The sequence below is a fragment of the Eriocheir sinensis genome, chromosome 19 (assembly GCF_024679095.1).
Source record: "Eriocheir sinensis breed Jianghai 21 chromosome 19, ASM2467909v1, whole genome shotgun sequence".
NCBI classification, from domain to species: domain Eukaryota; kingdom Metazoa; phylum Arthropoda; class Malacostraca; order Decapoda; family Varunidae; genus Eriocheir; species Eriocheir sinensis.
Genome location: NC_066527.1, coordinates 6,800,982 through 6,822,430, shown reverse-complemented (window position 1 = coordinate 6,822,430; position 21,449 = coordinate 6,800,982). Strand labels below are relative to the sequence as shown.

Genomic DNA, 21,449 nt, shown 5'->3' with positions numbered 1-21,449 from the left:
TAAGGTCTGAGGCTGGCTGCCCCTGCAGCCTTCAGGAATGAGTTAAGAAGATCTTGAATTAAAGGTGAATCTAAAAGAGAATGAATATCATGCATTGTGGAAAAAGAGAGAGATAGATGAAGACACTGAAAGAACAACAGAAGAGAAGAATTGACAGAACAGAATGAAAGAGTACATTTTGAAAAAGAACACCACTGACAGTAGATTTATAGATTTAGGGACCGACAGAAACGATAGAAACCAGAAGAGAAAAGGAAAGGCTCAGAAAGATAGAATCCGAAGCAAGGTGAGTGAGAGGAGAAAGAAAGAAACAGATTTGTGAAAGAGCTAAAAAGCTATGTGAGAATGATAGCAAAAATGTCACCGAAGTCCATAAAAGAGGTAAGAGAATTTGGCCAGAGAAGAGTTAAGAGATCACCAGTAGAGTATTAAGAGATCACCAGCACTGTGCCTTGAAGAACCCATAGTATGAAGTGGAAAAAGTGGTTCTTAAGACACGGTTTGGATTGATTCAAGTGTTTAATAAAGAAAAGTAAAAATTTATTACAAAGGTAATAAAGAAAAGTAGGGCGGTAGTTTGGTTGGGGTACAGAGGCATGTAGAAAGGCATACTTCAGGAGAAGGGTAGATTCCAGCACAAAGGGCACTCTACCCCTAAGACGGGCACCATTGCTCGTGCTGGACCAGTAGTAAGTGTATCCCCCCAACTGATTTTGTCACTGTCAGGCCTCCTTGTTTCAGTGAGTCCCATTATGTCCACCCTCAGCTTTCTGGGCTCAATTGATAGGTAGGGCAGATGGTGATCCTCCGAGAGGCTCCAGGCATTTCAGGAGCCCACACACAGAACCCTTTGAAGGTTGACCCAGGTGTGGTTTTGCAGGCAGCTATTTCAACACCACTTGTGCCACCCCCAAAACAAAAAGAGGGGCGAGTGGGCCCTTCCTCCTTTGATATGCAGGGGTCCCGTGGGCTTTCCCCTGCACCAAACAGGCGGGGCTCCCTCAGCGCAGGCTTACATGCGTCGAGGGTGCCTGTTGTATGATCAGGCCCCAAAACAAAACTGGGTCAGGGTCAAAATCAGAACCTCTTCCATTTATTTTGCTTTTAGCTAAAGGAAAGTTCTATAAGGAGGGGTTGCAGGCCCCTCCCCAACCAATCTAAATCAGGGACTGAACTGATTGCAAGCCATGGCCAGGGACACAGAGCCCCTGAGAGGAGAGAATCAGCTCGGCCCCTTGTTGTCTCCTCCTTACATCCTCCTGCGTCCAACCCTCCACCTCAGCCTATCGTCTGCCCCCACAGTCATGGCTCCCAGATAACCTTCCCTCTCCCCCACTTGAAGGGCTTCACTATTTATGTCTTGCTGTGGTTTGCTTCCTTTCTTCTCCATTCAACTACTCCGGCAACATGTTCCCCTGCCCTGAGCTCCCTGCCAGCCACGGCTCATAGACACTGAAGCCTGCATCAAGAGAGTTATGTGTTTGGAAGGTTTCCTTGGCCTCCAACACAAAGGCCAAGGAAAATCAAGGCTACCATTGTCACGGCACCCGAGTCTGAGGTGTATATCAGTGTGCTCTGGCAACTGCTTGTCACATGGTGTGTCTGATTTTGTGGATAATATCTTGATTGCCTAACACTGGAAATAGGTGCCAGTGCCATCAGCAGGCAGGGAACAATAATGGCTGCCATCATTGATAGTTGCTTTTGAGTTTCAAATTATCAATAATGTCACACACAGCTGTGTTGTTACATTACACTCCACCAAGGGCAGCACCTAGGCTATTTGGTAAATATTATAATCAGAGACCTTATACAATAACAAAACAGCTGTCTGTGGCAACATCAGTTATTTGAAACTCAAAATCAACTATAATTGACAGTATTCATAATTGTTCCCTGCATACCATCAATACTGACATCTATTACCTTTACATAGGCCATCATCCACAAAATGAGACACGCCGTGTGAGAGCAGGGAGCCAGAGTGCATTAACACACACCTCGGACTTGGGTGCTGCGACTATAGCTGGCGGGTGAGCCCCCAGCCTGCCCACCAGCCTTAACACTGAGTCATGCCACCTGTTGAAGTTTTCACATGACAGGAGGTTTTACAAGTAGCTCCGTCACTCTCTTCATGGCTGTCAACACTGCAAAGCCCACCTTCCCTCCATGATTCAGTAACTCTTCCAATGAGAGGACAAACAACCACTTGGCAGCAGCACAAAATAACACCGCCAGGACAGCAGGCTGACGCTGTTTACAAGCTTCAACAGACGCCCCCAGTGCAAAAGTGTTTTGAAATGTCTGCTCATCACAAAATATGTGTTGTGAGGTTTGTTATAATATTAACTAACAGAAGCAATATTAGTTACTTATGATGATGCACTTCCCAGATCTGAGTCATGCAACAGCAGGAGACTGAGCAGAACTTTCTGTCCATCCAGTGTAACGCCTGATTCTGACTTCCTCTGACAGAAATTCTCATGATAACTTCACAAATATGCTCCTGGGATTTTAACCCGCCCGTTGCAATTGGCACGGATTTGGCCTTCACTGGTAGCCTGGTAACATATACTCCCAGGTCTTTCTCTGCCTCTGTGGTGGATAGTGGAGTGTTTCCCATGTGGTATTGGTATGCTGGATATCCCCTCCCAAGGTGCATGACTTTACATTTTTCTTCACTGAATTGTAGCAGCCACTTTTTTATCCATTCTTGTAGCTCGGTGATGTCTTCTTGTAGGAAATCCACAGCCAAGGGGTTAAGATAAGGCCAGCAAGACTAAGAGCAAGCCTGACTACTCAGTTGAGGTTAAGAACTGCAGCTAAACCAATGAACTCAACTAAAAAACAAAAAAAAAATGGACCAGGAGCAAAGAGCAGGGACATGAAGGTGAGTTTTCAAGCGAGGCCAGAACCAGTTACCATTTCCCCATACGATCAATATCCAAACTTCACGGACTGAGGTTCTGAGCACTTTTTTCGTGGAACCCATGAAGCCCGACACTTGGCGCACCACTCTACATAAAAGACAGAATAGCAAGCAAAAAATCGATGAATATATAAATAGTAAATAATGAATACACATAAATTAACATATGAATAAACAGATATACAGAAAACAGCCATACCAATGACACACACCCCAACACCCACCCGCAACCCACCCACAACATCCCTCCTAATGACACAAAACGCACGCCCCACCACAACACAACACCCCAACACACCAACACCCACCCGCAGCACACCCACTCACAACAAACCACCCACAGCACCCCTCCTAATGACACAAAACGCACGCACCACCACAACACAACACCCAACACACCAGCACCCACCCGCAACACACCCACTCACAACAAACCACCCACAACACCCCTCTTATGGACAACCTTCAGGCTCACAACATGAAGCAATCTACAAACATCTCATGGATTACTTGAACTTCCCCGACAAAAATTACACACCTCCTATATACCCAAAACTAATTCCTCATAACAATTATCCCATGCATCATTAATACAATAAACTTTGATAAGGGGTTCACCTTGGCATTGGATATATGTGTTCATCTGGCTATACATAAACGTACCTCAATGTTATCCCTCAGTAATTGTATATACATTGCATGAACTGAATAAAATGTCACAAAAGATGCAGACAGACTCTATCAACATTCCAAGAGAAGTTAACGGACTGTATTTCATACCTTCACCTCGGATTATTAATTATCAAAAGTATGAACAGGATGAACTAAATTCTCCAGGATGAACTTTTTTCTCCAGGATGAACTCAACAGATTGTATGACTGGGCGGATAAATGGCAGATGGAGTTCGATGTAGGGAAGTGCAGTATTCTGAGTGTAGGTAGGAACAACCTCTCACATAACTATTGCTTAAATGACACTCCCATAAGCAGGTCTGGGTGCGAGAGGGATTTAGGGGTCTTAGTGAGCTCTGATCTCCGTCCAAGGGCACAATGCATTCAAGCTAGAAATCGAGCAAACAGAGTACTGGGATTTATTTCAAGGAGTGTAAGAAACAGAAGCGCCGGTCTTCCTCAAACCATATTTAGCATTAGTTAGACCTCATCTTGATTATGCGGTTCAATTCTGGTCACCTTACTATAGAATAGATATCAAAATGTTAGAATCGGTGCAGAGGAGGATGACTAAGATGATTCAGGGGTTGAGAAACTTGCCATACGAAGAAAGACTCAAACAGTTAAACTTGCATTCTCTAGAAAGGCGAAGGGTGCGTGGAGACATGATCGAGGTTTATAAATGGATGAAGGGCTTTAATAAGGGGGATATTCATAAGGTTTTGTTGGTAAGAGAACAAGGTGGGACACGTAGTAATGGGTTTAAACTGGATAAATTCCGACTCAACAGGGACATAGGCAAAAATTGGAATACAGTACTAACAGGGTGGTGGATGAGTGGAATAGGCTTAGCAGTCATGTTGTGAGTGCCAATACAATTGTCACTTTCAAAAATAGATTAGATAAATTCATGGACAGCGATATTAGGTGGGGTTAGATTCACGGGAGCTTAGGTTCAAAGGAGCCGCCTCGTACGGACTTACCGGCCTCTTGCAGGATCCTACATTCTTGTGTTCTTATGTTCTTAAAAGTATTATATTTCTGATGAGCACAAAATGAAGTCTATGAGTGTGCATGCATCTTCAAAACCAAATAAATCACTCATAGTATTTTTTTCCTCTCCTCTTTTTCCTGCCTCTACCTCCCTTCATTCTCCTTTTTTTCACTTCCCATCTCTCGTTCCCCTTCTTCCTTTTCCTCTCCCTCCTCTCCTTCTACTTTCTCTCCCTCCCCTCCTCTTTTCTCTCACCTCCATCTACAGTTGTCCCTCAAATAGTACGGTTTCCAATAGTACGGTTTCGGTTTTGTACGGATGTCATGGAGGAATTTGTTTAGGATTTTTAAATTTCCCGCTCGTCGCACCAAGTAGCCATGACGTGAGTGGCAACACTGTTGTACCAAAACACCTGCTGAAAGCACACCACGCCAAAGTGTTCGAGAAAGCTTTTCACCTTGCAGAAGAATTCAGATTTAGGAGAAGTTACGTGCTGGGATGATTTACGTTGTGGTAGGGAGAGCATACCACGTGAATGAAAGTAGTGTTCACTGTATCTATCACAGTGTAAAAGAAATTCCTGCCGCCGTAACTGCCAGTGCTCCAAGAGTGCTGCAAGAGTTACTAAGCCTCGTCGTTGCTATGGTAACGGCGTCTCACTCGCAGCAAAATGGCGTACGCTCTTCTTCCTGACCACGTTTAACATGCATTACTAGCTGTCGAGGCTGACGAACTCCTTACAACAGATGATGAAAAGGAAGCTGCAGTGGTTATGGTGGCACAGAGAGGTGAAATGCAATGGAAGCACCTATATGTATTTGTTTGGGCTGCCATATATGCTGATGACATCACCATAGCACAAAGGCGCTCCACCTCTCAAAGCCACAAGCCAGCGGACGTGCCGAGTTGGCATCAAGCGATTGAGAGCACTCGGGACGTTCCGAGAGTCTCGATTCCCCCTCTCAAACGCACCCCAGGAGTGTTTCTAGGGGGGGGCACTAATTTTATATGGATTTTCAAATAGTACGGGGGTCCTGGGTCCCTAACCCCCATACTATTTGAGGGACAACTGCATTTCCACTCCCTTGCCTCCTCCTTCCTCTCCCTACCCTCCTTATACTTTCTCTCCCTCACCTCCATCTCCTTCCTCTCTCTTTCTTCCTTCCTCTTTACTTCATGTTTCATAGGGCAGTGGTTGGCAGACTTTTTTTCTACACTTTCTTTTTGTTGCCCCTGAGCTGCTTCCTTTGGGCCATAATACAAGTCAAATCCAAGAAGTTTCGGGTCCATACAGAGTTCGGGATGAATAACTTTGTAGGGACCCGAAACTACTCGGATTCGACTTGTAATACAGCCCTTTGTTGTGGAAAAAAAGGAATACAAAATGAAGTGTGTGATTGTCAGATTACGTCTGCACACCCTTCAACACGAAACAATGACTCCGTGGGCCATTTCAACAGTTCAACACGAAGGGTTAGACCAATTATATATACCAAATACTTCATTCTTAAAGTATAGTGTTTAGAGTTTATATATAAGTTAAGGCCTGAGGAAACTTTACAAAAATTAAGGATCGTTTAAGATTGCATGATTAGGTTTGAGCGTTTGCGATAACACTGCGACAGAAAAGGTAAAATTGGGGGCATACGCCACACTGTGCTGGACCAAAGAAAAAACTCTCTATGACTAACCTGATGAGCAGTGAATGAAGTGTGAGTGGATGAAAACAAACAAACAAACAAACAAAAAAAAAAAAAAAAGCCTACCAGCATGATAGGTCTGGACTTAAAAAATAAATAAATAAATAAATAAATAAAAATAAAGTGCGAATGGATGCAAACAAGCAAAAAAAAAAAGCCTACCAGTGCTATAGGCCTGGACTAAAAAAAAAAAAATTAAATAAAAAAAGCCTACCAGCATTATAGACCTGGACTAAAAAAAAAAAGTAAATAAATAAAAAAAGCCTACCAGCATTATAGGCCTGGACTAAAAAAATAAAAAAAAGTAAATAAATAAAAAAAAGCCTACCAGCATTATAGGCCTGGACTAAAAAAAAAAAAGTAAATAAAAAAAAAGTCGCCATAACTGACCTGTGTGTGTAGGGTGCAGGGCTGCCACTCGCGCCTCTCCTTGTCCCTGAGGCGCGTGAGGGTGGCCCGTAGGTGGGTGGGTCGCAGGCGGTCCCTCCCCACCCACACCCCCACCGCCCCACCCCCCCACATGGACCCCATCCTGACTCCGGGGGCAGGGGAGGGGGAGGGGGAGAGGGAGGGGGAGGGGGAGAGTCAGGGTGCGTGGGTCAGTCAGTGAGGCATGACCCAGCCACACTCTTGACCACTTGACCTTACTCAGTGTGCCGTGTGTACATGTGTGGTGCGTGTGTGAGTGTACGTGTCTGAGGAGTCAGAAGAAGTCAATGATAGTCAGCAAGGCGCATGACCTGACCTCACTGACCTCTTGACCTTCCGACCTCATTCAGAGACTCCTGTGTACATGTGTGTGTGTGTGTGTATGTGTGTGTGTGTGTGTCAGACGGTCATGGCCCAGCGGTGTGGCACTCCCTGCTACACGGCTCCACACAGGGCCAGGGCGTCAGCCAGGGCTTAGTGGCGTGGCATGGGTGGCGGCACTGAGGTCTGGGTCTGGGTCTTGGTGGTGGTTGGGTGGACTGGCCGGTGGGTGGGTCCCAACAAGGCACCTGCAGAGATAAGAGTAATGATAATACTGCTGATGATTATGATACTATCAAGAAGCAAGTAAACAAAGATAAAATAACAAAACCACAACTTTGAGTGACAGTGATACTAATGATAGTGTTAAGAAGGAAAAGAAAAAGAGAAGCACACATAAAGATAAAATCTACACTTTTTTCTATTCCTTTAGGCATAGATAATCTGAGAGAAACAAAACAAAATATGCTCACAACTCCTTTATGACCTCATTAAGGGAAAGCTTTTAATTTTGAGTAGAAGTATAATATATATGGCATATGAAAAACATGTACACCAGCCTCTATACAATTTTCATTACTTAAAACTGGTGACATGTAATTCCTACATCTTACTGCATTGCCTTGTGTTCATGTGCAGTACATAAAAAAATAACACCAAACTTTATCTTATAAACATCAAATAAAGAAAAACTTATTTTCTTTTACCAGTAGCTGAAAAAGAATTGTCTGAACACAATCTTGTCAAATGATTTCCTTTCCACCTAAGAGCAGCAACACCAAGCCTCTGCACCCACTGTGACCACACACACAACACACCTGACAGCTGGTTACTGGGAGGGCTGGCCAGGCCGGGGGCACACCTTATCTCGAATCAATTTAATCACAGCACTAAAATCTTATCACTATCAACACACCCACACAAACACAAGAGGTCAATTCCCTACAGTGATCATAAATATTAAACACATTATTAATAAGAGCCATAACTTCACTTGAGAGCACACCCTTTTGAGCACAGGGTAAACAGGTACATAGTTAAATAAATTGACAAATTCATTAAAAGATCAAATGAAAAAAAACTTCCTCCTTCACATTTCATAATTCCACTCACACAAAGTTGTCAGAACACCTCAGGAACAGCAAAAACCTGTCCCCTTAAGCACTGGGTAAAAATAAATTTTATTGTATCCAAGTCATTCGATTCCTTTATCCTTCAAAGTAGCTAATTTTACTCAAGAAGGAATAACGGGAAACTTGGAACTTTAGGGAAAATATATAATAATAATAAGCTAATAATGAAACTATTTATACAAAACTAGTAAGAAATATTATTTGATACTAATAAAAGTTGATTAGAAAACAATAATAAATAATTTAATGAAACTGATAAAAACTAATTGAATGAAACTAATGAACAACTGATTAAACAACACTATGTTCACAATTTAAAACCTTAAACAGCTCCACCTCCTCATGATGACCAAGCAAGAACACTTCAGGAATAATGATAAACTGCAGACGAGAGGTGGAAACAAGAACAACAGGAGGACATGAGAAAACAACTATAGTCAAACCATTTCAAAACGTTGAGGCGTTAACTTCCGCGGCTCCTTTCCTCCCCTCACATGTTAGCAATAGGTTACAAATGAGAGGAAAAAATAGCTGTTGGGGCTGTGTGGCAGAGCAGCGGGGAGGAAAGGACCCGTGGAAGCCAACGCCTCAACGGACTATTTGAAGCAGTTTGACTATAATAAAATTCTAATTAAATGAAAGCAATTTGATTCATGCCTCAACACCCAAATAACTCCACTTACCCATGATAAACAACACCTTGAAAATAACACGTACCTACAAACAAGTGAAGGAGAGGAACAAAAAATAATAATAATCAAATAAGACCAATAAAAAATGAGAGTAAATTCAGTCACACCTTAGCAAAAAAATAACAGACCAACTACGAACAAGTGAAGGAAAGGAGCAAAAAATAATAATAATCAAATAACAGTAAGAAAAACAAGAGTAGATTCAGTCACACCTTAGCACCTCAAGAAAATCAACTTAACAGAGAAGCACAAGCAATACCACATCAAGAGTAACAATAGCCCATGATCGAGAAGAGGAAAGGAACAAAAAATAATAAACTAGTAAAAATCTAAAAAGTATATCAATTCGCACTTTTGCACCTAAAACAACTTAACTTACCCAAGACAAACAGACAAGAAAACCTCAACGACACCAATGATCCATGAGCGAAAGAGGAAATAAGAAAAATAAATAAGACACACAACAAAAGCAAAACGATCTACACTTTACCACCTCGAATAACTTAACTTACTCAGGACAAACAGACAAGAACCCTTCAAAAATAATAATAACCTGCGTTCGAAAGGAGTAAACGTTAAGAGGCACCCAAATAAAAGGAATATATAAAAAAGTAGTTTGATTCGCGCCTTAACACTACAAATAACTACATGTACCTGAGAAACAAAAGCAAGAAAACTTAAAAAATAACACCAACCTACAAATCAGAAGAGGAAACAAGAAAAAAAGGAGAAAAAGAATAAAAACGAAAGTAAAATGATTCGCACTTTTTCACCTCGAACAACTTAACTTACCCAAGACAAACGGACAAAAACACCTCAAAAACACCAATAATCTCCACGTTTTAACCAGGAGAAAACAAGAAAAAAAAGGATAAAAACGAAAGTAAACCGATACCCATTTTACCACCTCAAATAACTTAACCTACCAGAGACAAACGGACAAAAACACCTCAAAAACAACAATAACCTACAAATCTGAGCCCTGAGAAAACAAGAAAAAAACATGAAAAAGGATAAAAACGAAAGTAAAATAATACCCAATTTACTACCTCCAATAACTTATAACTTACCCAGACAAACAGACAAAAACACCTCAAAAACACTGATAATCTCCACGTTTTAACCAGGAGAAAACAAGAAAAAGAAAAGAAAAAGGATAAAAATGAAAGTACAGCCATCCAACCCTTACCACCTCAACTAACTTAACTTACCAGAGACAAACAGACAAAAACACCTCAATAACACCAATTATCTCTACCTAAAGGAAACTAGAAAAAAAAGAAAAAAAAGAAAATATATAAGTAAAATGACCCACCCTTTACCACCTCAACTAACTTAACCTACCAGAGACAAACAAACAAAAACACCTCAAAAACACCAATTATCTCTACCTATTAACCCAAAGGAAACTAGAAAAAAAAAAGAAAAAAAAGAAAACATAACAGTAAAATGACCCACTCTTTACCACCTCAACTAACTCAACTTACCAGAGACAAACAGACAAAAACACCTCAAAAACACCAATAGTCTCCACGTTTTAACCAGGAGGAACTTGCACCCGCCACAAAGTTCAAGACCTATTTAAACTTGACGTTCCATTTGTCACTGATTTCAAGGTCGCCGAGGCAGAGGAAGGGGGAGTGCCCTTTACTATTACCCCCTTTTCTCCCTTTTCCCGCCCTTATTACCACCCTTTCTCCTCCCTATCCTAACTTAAATTCACAAAGGAGTAATTAGAGTAAGGAAAAAAGGTTGAAGAGGAAAAGGGGAGGCGAGGAAAGAGGAAAATAAAAGGAAAATTCGAAAAGGAAATCCAACTCACCAAAGACGTAAACACAAACAGCTGATCCGTGTATTCCTCCGCGCGGCCTCAAGTATATATCCTTTAAAATATCGTTAATAAACAAATAGACGTGTTAATATCTATCTTAAAATGGCACTTCAATGATATATATGAGTAAATAACAGCAACATCCCCGGTAATGCTTTAAATGAGGCAGTATAGGTCATACGGACAGTGATATTGGACACGCCATCTCTAATATATATCCCTTAAAACCTCGTTAATATACAAAGAGACGTGTTGATGTTTATCTTAAAATGGCACTTTAATGATATATATGAGTAAATAAAAGTAACATCCCCGGTAATGCTTTAAATCAGGCAGTAGGTCATACGGACGCGTCATCTCAAATATATCCTTTAAAACCTCGTTAATATACAAATAGACGTGCTGATATGTATCTTAAAATGGCACTTCAATGATATATATGAGTAAATAACAATAACATCCCTGGTAATGCTTTAAATCAGGCAGTAGGTCATACGTGAGGGAAGAATGCATTAAAATTCCACTAAATTGCAAATAGACGTGATAATATGCAACTTAAGATGACTATTCAATTATATATATGAGTAACTAATGATGGAAGACTTGTTTTAATCATTCGAGTTGGTTAGTAGGTCATATTACGAAGTAAGGGGGAATACTCCAAAAACGCTATTAACATACGAATCAATAACAAAATGTAAATTATCCCGATATTTTTCTATGAACCCGTGTAATTAGTGATGAAGAAAGTCGTTTATATTATTACAGAGAGCCAAAAAGACGTGTATGTACGGACTAGTTTGTGGCCGCAGAACCGACGGCTGATGCGTCATTGCTGTTATCATCACCATCATCAGCTTTCTTCTCTGCTTCCTCAGTGCCTAAATATAATCATTATTTTACATAGCCACATGACCCAGTTTTCTATGTTTATTACCAGAAAAATAATATAAGTTGAACTGTATCTAGTGTAGTTCTATAAGAGGCATAGTCAGCTGTAGATCGATGTGTTTTTGTCTCCTTATTTGTCTGGGATAGCGATGATAACTGATGGTGTGCGTGTTATTGTGTGTGTATGGTGGTGTGTGTGGTGTGGTGTGGCGGTGTGACAAGTCTGTGGTGTTTAATAGCGGTGTAGGGACAGGCTGTGAAAGTGTCGGGGAGGGCGCGATGGGCGGGATGAACGGGACTTTTGGGCTGTCATAACGGTCTTGGGAGGCGTGAGAGGCAGGGAGGCATTATTTCAGATGAACTGATGTGGGTGTCGTGCTGTGTGGTGTGTGTGGTGGCGTTATTTCGGTGTTATTGCAGTGCATTGTGGCGCGGCGGCGGCGGCGGGAAGCACAGTTTTGGCGCCTCGCCGCGTGGCCGCCGCGCCGCGCCGCCTCCCCACATGTGTACTTGTTTGGCGGGGATTTTCGTGGTGTTCGGCGTGCCCCTGGCCCGGGGCGGTGCCGTGTGGCGGCGTGGTGCTGCGGGGGGCGCGGCAGCCCCGTGTGGCGTGTGTGGGCGGCGGGGGGGCGCCGCATATGCTGTGGCGAGGCGGTGGTGGTGGCGGCGGGCCATGTGGTGCTGTGCTGCTGGCCCAGCACCACGCCGGGCCGCTGTGCCTGCCGTGCAGCACACCCTCCAGGGGGGGTGCGAGGCGTGCTGCAGGCCGCGGGGGGCGTGGTGCAGCACAGCCCCGCCGCAGCTGTGGCCGCGTGCAGCACACCAGCTGGGCCGCAGCACCTGGCCGTGTGCTGCACGTGCTGAGGCCTGGCGCTGTGACGCAGAGCCACGGGGCAGCGTGCAGCACAGCGGCGGGGACGGCGGCGGCGGGGCACAGCAGCTGCCGCAGCCACGCCAGCATGGGGCGTGGAGGTGCTGAGCCGCCACAGCACGCCCCAGGACGGCAGTGTGCCGCAGCTGGTGCAGCAGCAGCAGCAGCTTTACTTTGACAAATTGTGAAGAAAGACATCAAAAAGTGCGGAAAATGCCGGAGCTACGCCCACCAGCAGGAGCCGCCCTGTGGAAGGCAGCAGCACCGCTCCACACCCCCAGCACCAGGCACCGCCGCCCCACCCTGGGCACGGCAAGGGGCGGGCAGTCTGCAGCAGCCGGGCAACCCCCCACACCCAGGACGTCTTGGTGCTGCAACACCTGAGACTTCCTCGCCATGGCCTCCGTCAGGGCACCTTGAGACTGTCCTCCACCATGTCACATCCTGTCAAGTGTGTCACACATGTTTTAAGAATGTAAACATGTTTGCCTCTTCACCCATTCCAGTTTTACCAAGTATCCATTTATAATTTCACAAGAAAATAAAAGCAATAATTTTCATTCATCCTCCTGAAAAACAAAAGTCAATGTGATGCTTTAAAAAATGTGTTGAAATGAGCCTCCTTAACAGAGTGTGCTGTGTCAAGCTGTGCAGGCAGAGGTTGTGTGTGTGTGCCGGGAATACCATGGCAGGAAGGCGACGGGCACGGCAGCAAGACAGCGCCCCACAAGCTAAAACTGGGTAAGTAAAGACAATCACCTATGCTTTGTCTGTGTGTGTGTGTGATAATAATAATAGTATATAATATTAATAGTGTGGTTTATTTAGTTTTGCCAGCCGTTGGGCTGAAAATGTACGGTACAAATTAAATATATACATTTAAAAGCAAATTCATAAAAGTAGCAGGTAAAGATTCGTATTAGGTCCGTGCCAGTATCTCATAATCTACTTTATGAAACATCACTATCTCTTCATATATCTTTTCTACAAACCTTCAACAGTCATGGAAATGCTTTGAAAATCCAATTCAAGGACTTTTTTTTTACTCTTGAAAATATGGGATAATGTTTACGAAAGCGCGTCGCCTCCTCTGCTGGCCGCCACAGAACTCTTTTTACATTCTATATAGGTATTGCTTTATTTTATTCCGCAAAATAGCTCGCAGAGGGCTTAGGGTCGGGGAGCATTTTTAAACTACTCCAACCGAACTTTACGACCTACTAGCCCCCCTCGACCCCCCCCCTCATGTATATGTGACTTATTTCAGCGAGGAGATATTTCACGCAACACCGGCTGCACCGTCGCCGCGGCCAGCAGAGGAGGCGACGCGCTTTCGTAAACATTATCCCATATTTTCAAGAGTAAAAAAAAAGTTCTTGAATTGGATTTTCAAAGTGTTTCCATGACTGTTGAAGGTTTGTAGAAAAGATATATGAAGAGATACTGATGTTTCATAAGGTAGGTAATGAGATACTGGCACAGACCTAAAACGAATCTTAACCAAGTAGCACACAAGGGGGAATGGGTAACTAAGAAATTTGGAAAAAGCTGAACCCATAAAATTTGTTAACAATATTTTGTTTAACATCCGTTTTCACTCTTCCTGAGTGGTTGGACGCTTTATGGCTCTCCTCCATTCTACTGTCTTCTGCCTGATGTTCATCCAATTCCATCAATGCCAAGTCTTCCTGTATAGTGTATACACCTCCACGTTTTCCTAGGTCTATCAACTGGTAAGTTTGAATATATATATATATATATATATATATATATATATATATATATATATATATATATATATATATATATATATATATATATATATATATATATATATATATATATATATATATATATATATATATATATATATATATATATATATATATATATATATATATATATATATATATATATATATATATATATATATATATATATATATATATATATATATGGTATATATATAGGTATATATACCTTTATTCCTTTTCTAAATGTACTGTTATTTTATTCAATACTTCTTATATTTTATTATATTCTTTATATACTTTCTATATTTATTGCTATTTTATTTTTACCTATATTTAGTACTATTTAATTTTTGTCCCCTTTTATATGAACTCTTTTTACATTCCTTTTGTTTTATATTTACTGCTATTTTATATTACTATCCTTTATCTGGCATTTCTTTAGTCCTTTACATTGATAACTGCCATTTTATTTCATTCATTTTCTGTAAATATACTACCAATGTTTTTTTCTTTCCTCAATATATATAGGTATTGCTTTATTTTATTCCTTACCATTTTTCCTTTAGGGGGAATGGGATCTATCTTATTCCCTTTTCCAATCCTACACATGTACTATTCTGTTCTTTTATATTTTGTTCCTTTTTCTACACTTGTCATCTCTCTCTCTCTCTCTCTCTCTCTCTCTCTCTCTCTCTCTCTCTCTCTCTCTCTCTCTCTCTCTCTCTCTCTCTCTCTCTCTCTCTCTCTCTCCACACACACACCTTCACCTGCATACCATTAAGTAAACCAATGAATTTTGTGACCTGCTAATTAAAACAACTACTACTTTTACTGCTGCTGCTTTTGCAATTGACCTTACATTATTTAGTTGTCACATTTTTAACTTTGATAATAATAATAACTGATGATAATAATAATAGTGAAATTATGGTTAGATAATACGGTATGACAAACATTACTATGATACATAATCCAAAAACTCAGAGAAAATCATATTAGGCAATTATCTTTAACTACAATAAAAAGTCTGTCACAATGATAATTAAAGAATAAGTTAACTTCATCTGCTAGTACATACAAGTGCATTTCATCAAAGAACTATAATAATAAAATAACAGTAATAATCATAATAAAAGGTCACACCATCAACAACAACAAAAACACATTGATGGAGAGGTGACCTAATTTTCGCCCTCCCTCAAGGTGACCAAAATCTAAAAGGGCAGAGTGAGAGGGGAGAGGAAAACAAGTGAAGGACGCCTATCAATTCTATGACCAATACGACCCACCACTGTCTGTTTAGGGAGGGACAAGGTCAGAGGGGTTTGACCTACATATGTTTTTTTTCTTTAGTAATAGTAGAAGTTGGAGGAGGAGGAGGAGGAGAAGGAGTCGATCTTGTTATCATGAGAAGAGAAATGCTAAAGTTAAATATAAACAAATTTTTCATGTATTCCTTCCCTTCCTTTCATCTTCTCCTCTCAACTTTAACCATATTTCATAATTCCTTTCTCTTCATTCTTCATATTTTCCTGTCTACTCATCTCTCATCCCTTCCTTCCTTCTTCTCCATCTTTCATCTCTTCTCAATTTCTCCTCTTCCTCTTCTCCCCTTCTCTTCTTCCTTCCTCTTCATCCTTCATCTTTTCCCATCTGTTAATCTTTCATCCTTTTCCTCCTCCCTTCCTTCCTTCCTCCTCTTCATCTCTTCTCAGTTTCTCTTCTTCCTCTTCTCCCCTCCTCTCCTTCGTTCCTCTCATCCTTTCATAATTATGCTCTCCATTTCTCCTTCTCACACTCCTCTCTTTTGTTCCTCTCCTTTCATCTCTTCTACAGTCCTCCTCTCCCCTCTCTCGTTCCTCTCATCCTTTCATCTCCCCAATCCTCCTCCTTCTCTCCCCTCCTCTCTTTCGTTCCTTTCCTTTCATCTCCTCCCCAATCCTCCTCCTCCTCTCCCCTCCTCTCTTTCGTTCCTCTCATCCCTTCATCTCCTCAATCCTCCTCCTCCTCCTCCTCCTCCTCTCTTTCGTTCCTCATTATTTCATCGCCTCCTCAATCCTCCTCCTCTCCCATCCTCTCTTTCGTTCTTCTCATCCTTTCATCTCCCCAATCCTCCTCCTCCTTCTCACCTATCACTTCTTCCATATTCCTTCACCATTTTCCTCCCCTTTCCTTCATCCTCCATTCATCTTTTCCTCTATCTTTCCTTTATTCCATTTTCTAACTATCTTCCTTTCCCTCAATCTTTCTTTCTTCACCCATTCTTTCTTTCCCCTTTCCCAAGTCTTGCATTTTTATTACTTTTATCATCATTACTTTACCTTACATTTCCTCATTTCTTCCTTCACCTCTTTGTCTCTCCCCCATTTCATTTCATTTCTTCAACTCTCCGTCCGTCCTTGCTTCCCGTCTTTCACAATTTCACCTTGATGGTTTTTCTCATTTTTCTCTTCCCTTCCTTTCCCCCCATTTATCCTTCCCTCTCTATCCCTCCTCTATTCTTCCATTCCTGCTTCCTTCCTATCCCTCAGTTGCATTTTTATCACTAACTTTCGTCTTCATTTCTTTGTCATTTCCTTTCCCTTCTCCATCTGTCAGTCTATCCTTGCTTTCCTTCTTTTCTTCCATACTCTCACGAAGATTATTCCTTTGTTTTCTTTTCTTCGATAATCTTTCTTCCATCTCCATCCCTTCTCCATTTCATCCAGATATTCCGCAAAACTTTCCCTTCTCTCTGTTTATTTGTCTTTTCCTTCGCCCTCCAATCTTTCTTCCTTCTGTTTTTCCATCTCTCTACTTCCTCCTTCTGTCTTTCCACCTTTCCTTTACTTCCTCCAGTCTCTCCACCTCTCCTCTTCCATTCATGATTCCCTACTTTATTCCACTTTTACTAATTCTATATATACTCAATTTATTCTCTTCCTCCTCCCTCCAGTCTTCATTTCCTCTTTTCCTCCTCCATCTCTCCTTTCATTCCCTCTTTTCCTCTTCCATTTCTCCTTTCATTCCCTCTTTTCCTCCTCTATCTCTCCTTTCATTCCCTCTTTTCCTCCATCTCTCATTTCATCCCCTCTTTTCCTCCTCCATCTCTCCTTTCATTCCCTCTTTTCCTCTTCCATCTTTCCTTTCATTCCCTCTCCTTTCCTCCGCCATCTCTCCTCCATTTCTTACTTTCCTCCATCCACCTTCAATATTTCCTCACTCTTCCTCTCCTCCCTCCAAATTTTTCTCCTTTCAACCCTCCATCCTCAATTCTACGCAGTTTCCCCTTAAACGTCAACCATCGCATATTCAAGGGGAGTCTAAGCTAAAATTATTAACCCTTTATTTATCATCCTACTAACTATAGACTAACAAAGACATCATGAAATTGACAGATAATTAACATCAATGATACAGAAGGCGAAATATGCTTTGTAATATTCGTTTCAACTGAAGAAAAAAATATAATTGTACTTTTTCTTATATATCTTGGTCTTCGTCAAAATTAACATCACTGAGAAGACGCTAAAAACGTTTGTTATTTTTTTCTTTGTCATGTTTTCACGTTTCCTGCTTTCGGTAAACAAAGGAAAGTAATTAAAGGATGAATTTGAATAAAGAAGAGGCGGAGGTGGCAACAGTGCGTGAGTCAGCCAGTGTTGCCAAAGTGATGGGTGTCGATATTTTTTTGTTCTCTGCCATTATTACTCTCTCTCTCTCTCTCTCTCTCTCTCTCTCTCTCTCTGAAACGAGGAGAAAAGGAAGGGAGAGAAAGTGTAGAGTTAACCAAGTAAAGGAAAAGTAGATGGAGGAAAAGGAGAAGAGAAACTAGATGGAGGAAAAGGAGGAGAGAAATTAGATGGAGAGAAGGACGGAGGAGGAAACGAAGGGAGAGTAGAGAGGAAGGAACAAAGGAGGGAGAGAAGAAATAGAAAGAAGAGAAAAAAGACTGGAGAAAGGGGAGAAATTAAGATGATGAAAACTAAAAAGGGATAGTTAAAAGAAAATTGAGAGAAAGGAGAAACTGGAGGAAGAAATGATAAGTAGGGAAACACTAGAGACGGGAGAGAGGAATGAGAGGGAGTGAAAATGGAGGAAGGGAACAGAGAAAGAGGGAAACCGAAGGAAATATGATAGATGAAGAGTAGATAGGAAAGGTTGAATAAATGAGGAACTACTGATGGCCATACTCCTGTTTACTAGACTAGCAAGGTATGTAGGCCTGGACAGGTGACATAGAAAGGAGCGACAGGTGTGTGTGTGTGTGTGTGGCGTGACTCAGAGGCGGAAACGTGAGTGTGTGTGTGTGCTAAGTCATTGTTCGTGAGGTTATTTTTCTTGTTCATTTATTTATTTATTTATTTACTTATTTATTTTGATGATGGTTGTGTTGCTCCTACTACCATTACTACTACTACTACTACTACTACTACTACTACTACTACTACAATAATAATAATAATAATAATATCTGAGTGTACCTAAGAGAGAGAGAGAGAGAGAGTTGCCATATGAGGGAGGGTGAAGTGAAGGTTAGGAAGGAAGGAAGGAAGGAGTGGAGGAAAGAGGAAAGGAAGAAAGGAAGTAGGAGAGGAAAGAAGAGAGGAGACAACGAAGACTTATCTCCTCCCTCTCTTCCTCCTCCTCCTTCCTCCTCCTCCTCCTCCTCCTCCCTATTGTTATGAGGCCACTGTGGTTCCCTCCTGATGGTGAAACGCTCCTCCTCCTCCTCCTCCTCCTCCTCCTCCCCATCCTCCATTTTGTCTTCACCCCTTAGTTTCACCTCCCTCCTCCTCCTCCTCATGTTCTTCCTCCTCTTCCTTGTCATCCTCTTTCTGATGTCATTATGTCTTCCCATTTTGTTTATTTTGTTATTCTCTCCTTTCGTCCTCTTCCTCCTCCTCCTCCTTTTCTGTTTATTTTATTTTCTCGTTTCTACTCCTCTTCCTCCTCTTTGTTTAGTTTCTATTCTCATTTTTCTTCTCTGCCTCCTCTTCCTCCTCATGATTTTTTTATTTTCATTTTATCCACCTTTTCTTAAGTTCGTGTTGGTCGTATAGTAGTAGTAGTAGTAGTAGTAGTATTGCTCCATTATATATTTCTACTACTACGACTATTGCTACCACTATACTTCTTTTAATATTACTACTTCTGTTACTTTTACTACTACTACTACTACTACTACTACTACTATTGCTGCTGCTGCTGCTACAACTATTTCTACATCTAACAGTACCTACGCCCCTTTGTATTTCGTGTGTGTGTGTGTGTGTGTGTGTGTGTTTGTGTGTGTGTTATAATGTGAAGGTGACAGCAAACAGCATTACTGGCATCTCTCTCTCTCTCTCTCTCTCTCTCTCTCTCTCTCTCTCTCTCTCTCTCTCTCTCTCTCTCTCTCTCTCTCTCTCTCTCTCTCTCTCTCTCTCTCTCTCTCTCTCTCTCCTTCCGTGTTACTCTCCTCCTCCTCCTCCTTCTTCTCCCTAAGCCGCAACCCCTCTCCTCTATCTACAGCACTTCGTCTTCTACCTCCTCCTCCTCCTCCTCCTCTGCCTCCTCCATTTCCCTCTAAACCACATCCTTTGCCTCTCCTCCTCCTCCTCCTTCTTCCTCTTCTAGTTCGTCGCTTCATTCGTCCTCGTCCTTCTCTTCCTTTGTTTCATTCCCTTCCTCTTCTGCGTCTTCTTCCTCCTCCTCCTCCTCCTCCTCCTGCTTCCTGTCCCTCCTCTTCCCCTTCTTTACTAGGCTTCACTCTCGTCCTCATCTCTCTTCGTTTCCTCCTCCTCTTCTTCCTCTCCTCCTCCTCCTCCTCCTCCTCCTCCTCCTCCTTTTCCATTACGTTGTACTAGTCTTACGAAATATTTCCCTCCCTCCCTCCCTTTTATCTCTTCTCTCTCTCTCTCTCTCTCTCTCTCTCTCTCTCTCTCTCTCTCTCTCTCTCTCTCTCTCTCTCTCTCTCTCTCTCTCTCTCTCTCTCCTTTGCCCCATTGCTTCACTTTTTGTTATTCTATTTCACAAGAGAGAGAGAGATTGAGAGAGAACACACACACACACACACAATGGATAAGTCATTCAGTTATGTCTCTAAAGGTGTGTGTGTGTGTGTGTGTGTGTGTGTGTGTGTGTGTGTGTGTGTGTGTGTCTCTCTCTCTCTCTCTCTCTCTCTCTCTCTCTCTCTCTCTCTCTCTCATTGTCAGATTTACTACATGGTTTTATTAAGTTTGTGTGTGTGTGTGTTTTATTATCGACGTGTATGTATGTTTGTGTGTGTACGTATATGCATATCTGTATGTTATGTATGAAAAAAAAAAGACAAAATAGGTGTGTGTGTGTGTGTGTGTGTGTGTGTCCTTGGGAGGCTTAGAGGAACAATGCATCAGGAAGAAATAAGAGAATAGGAAAGAGGAATATTAAATGGAGGTGGAGAAGGAAGAGGATACTAATAATAATAATAAAGGAAAGGAGGAAGAGAGATAATGAAGAGAAATTGGAAGGAGATGAAAGAAGAACGAATGAAGACGTGAAACTGGAGGAAGAGGGAAAGGAGAAAGATGAAGATGAATGTAAGGAAATGGAGAGGAAATAGGTAAAGTAATGGGGTAGGAAAAAAAGAATATGGAAGGGAGAAAGAATACATTAGACAAAAGAACATCAATGGTATATTATGAAAGAGAGGAGAGTAGAGAGAGAAAGAAGAGAGTTAAAGAAAGAGGAAGAAGGTGGAGATGACGAAAGAGGGAGAAGGAATATAAAAGGAGGAGAGAGGACACACGAAGAAGAGGAATAGGAGAAAAGAAAATGGAGAGACGGTGGAAGAAGAGAAGAGGAGTAGGAAGGAAGGAAAAAAAGGAGAGAAAAGGGAGATAAAATAATAAACGAAAAATTACAACATAGAGGAACGGTTAAAAGGTTGTAAAAAATAGGGAAGGAAGAAGAAAATGGTGAAGAGGGAGAGAATAAAATGTGGAGGGAAAATAGAAAAAAATGAAGGGGGGGAGGAGAAAAAAATAGAGGAAAACCGGAACTGAAGGACAGAGAGAGAGAGAGAACTATTACTACCATACACTCCTCCCATTTCCTCTCCCTCCTCCTCCTCCTCCTCCTCCTCTTATAGCCTTGCCCTATTATTTAAAGGGAAGAGAGTGTGTGTGTGTGCTTAGGGAAGGTCACTGTATACGAATCTCTCACACACACACACACACACACACACACACACACACACTCATTGTTACTCTTTTGTTATTGTTATTATT

General features: G+C 41.7%; 1 protein-coding gene across 6 annotated transcripts in view; it reads right to left on the bottom strand.

Annotated features, from left to right (window-relative positions):
* LOC127000629 (cyclin-I-like) overlaps positions 1-10,811 on the bottom strand; it is a 72,815-nt gene extending 62,004 nt beyond the window's left edge. For 4 of the 6 annotated variants that reach the window (XR_007754354.1, XR_007754353.1, XR_007754352.1 and 1 more), the window contains exons 1-2: positions 7,753-7,887; positions 6,686-7,293 (exon numbers count right to left, since the gene is read on the bottom strand). Coding sequence is in view for 3 of the 6 variants with exons in the window: in XM_050864569.1 (XP_050720526.1) it covers positions 6,686-6,826 (141 nt within the window). In the remaining 3 variants the exon portion in view is untranslated. Of the gene's footprint in view, positions 1-6,685; positions 7,294-7,752; positions 7,888-10,357; positions 10,461-10,692 lie in introns of those variants that run through there. The other 2 variants (XM_050864566.1, XM_050864565.1) reach the window with 2 other exon arrangements.
* Positions 10,812-21,449: the final 10,638 nt, after the last annotated feature.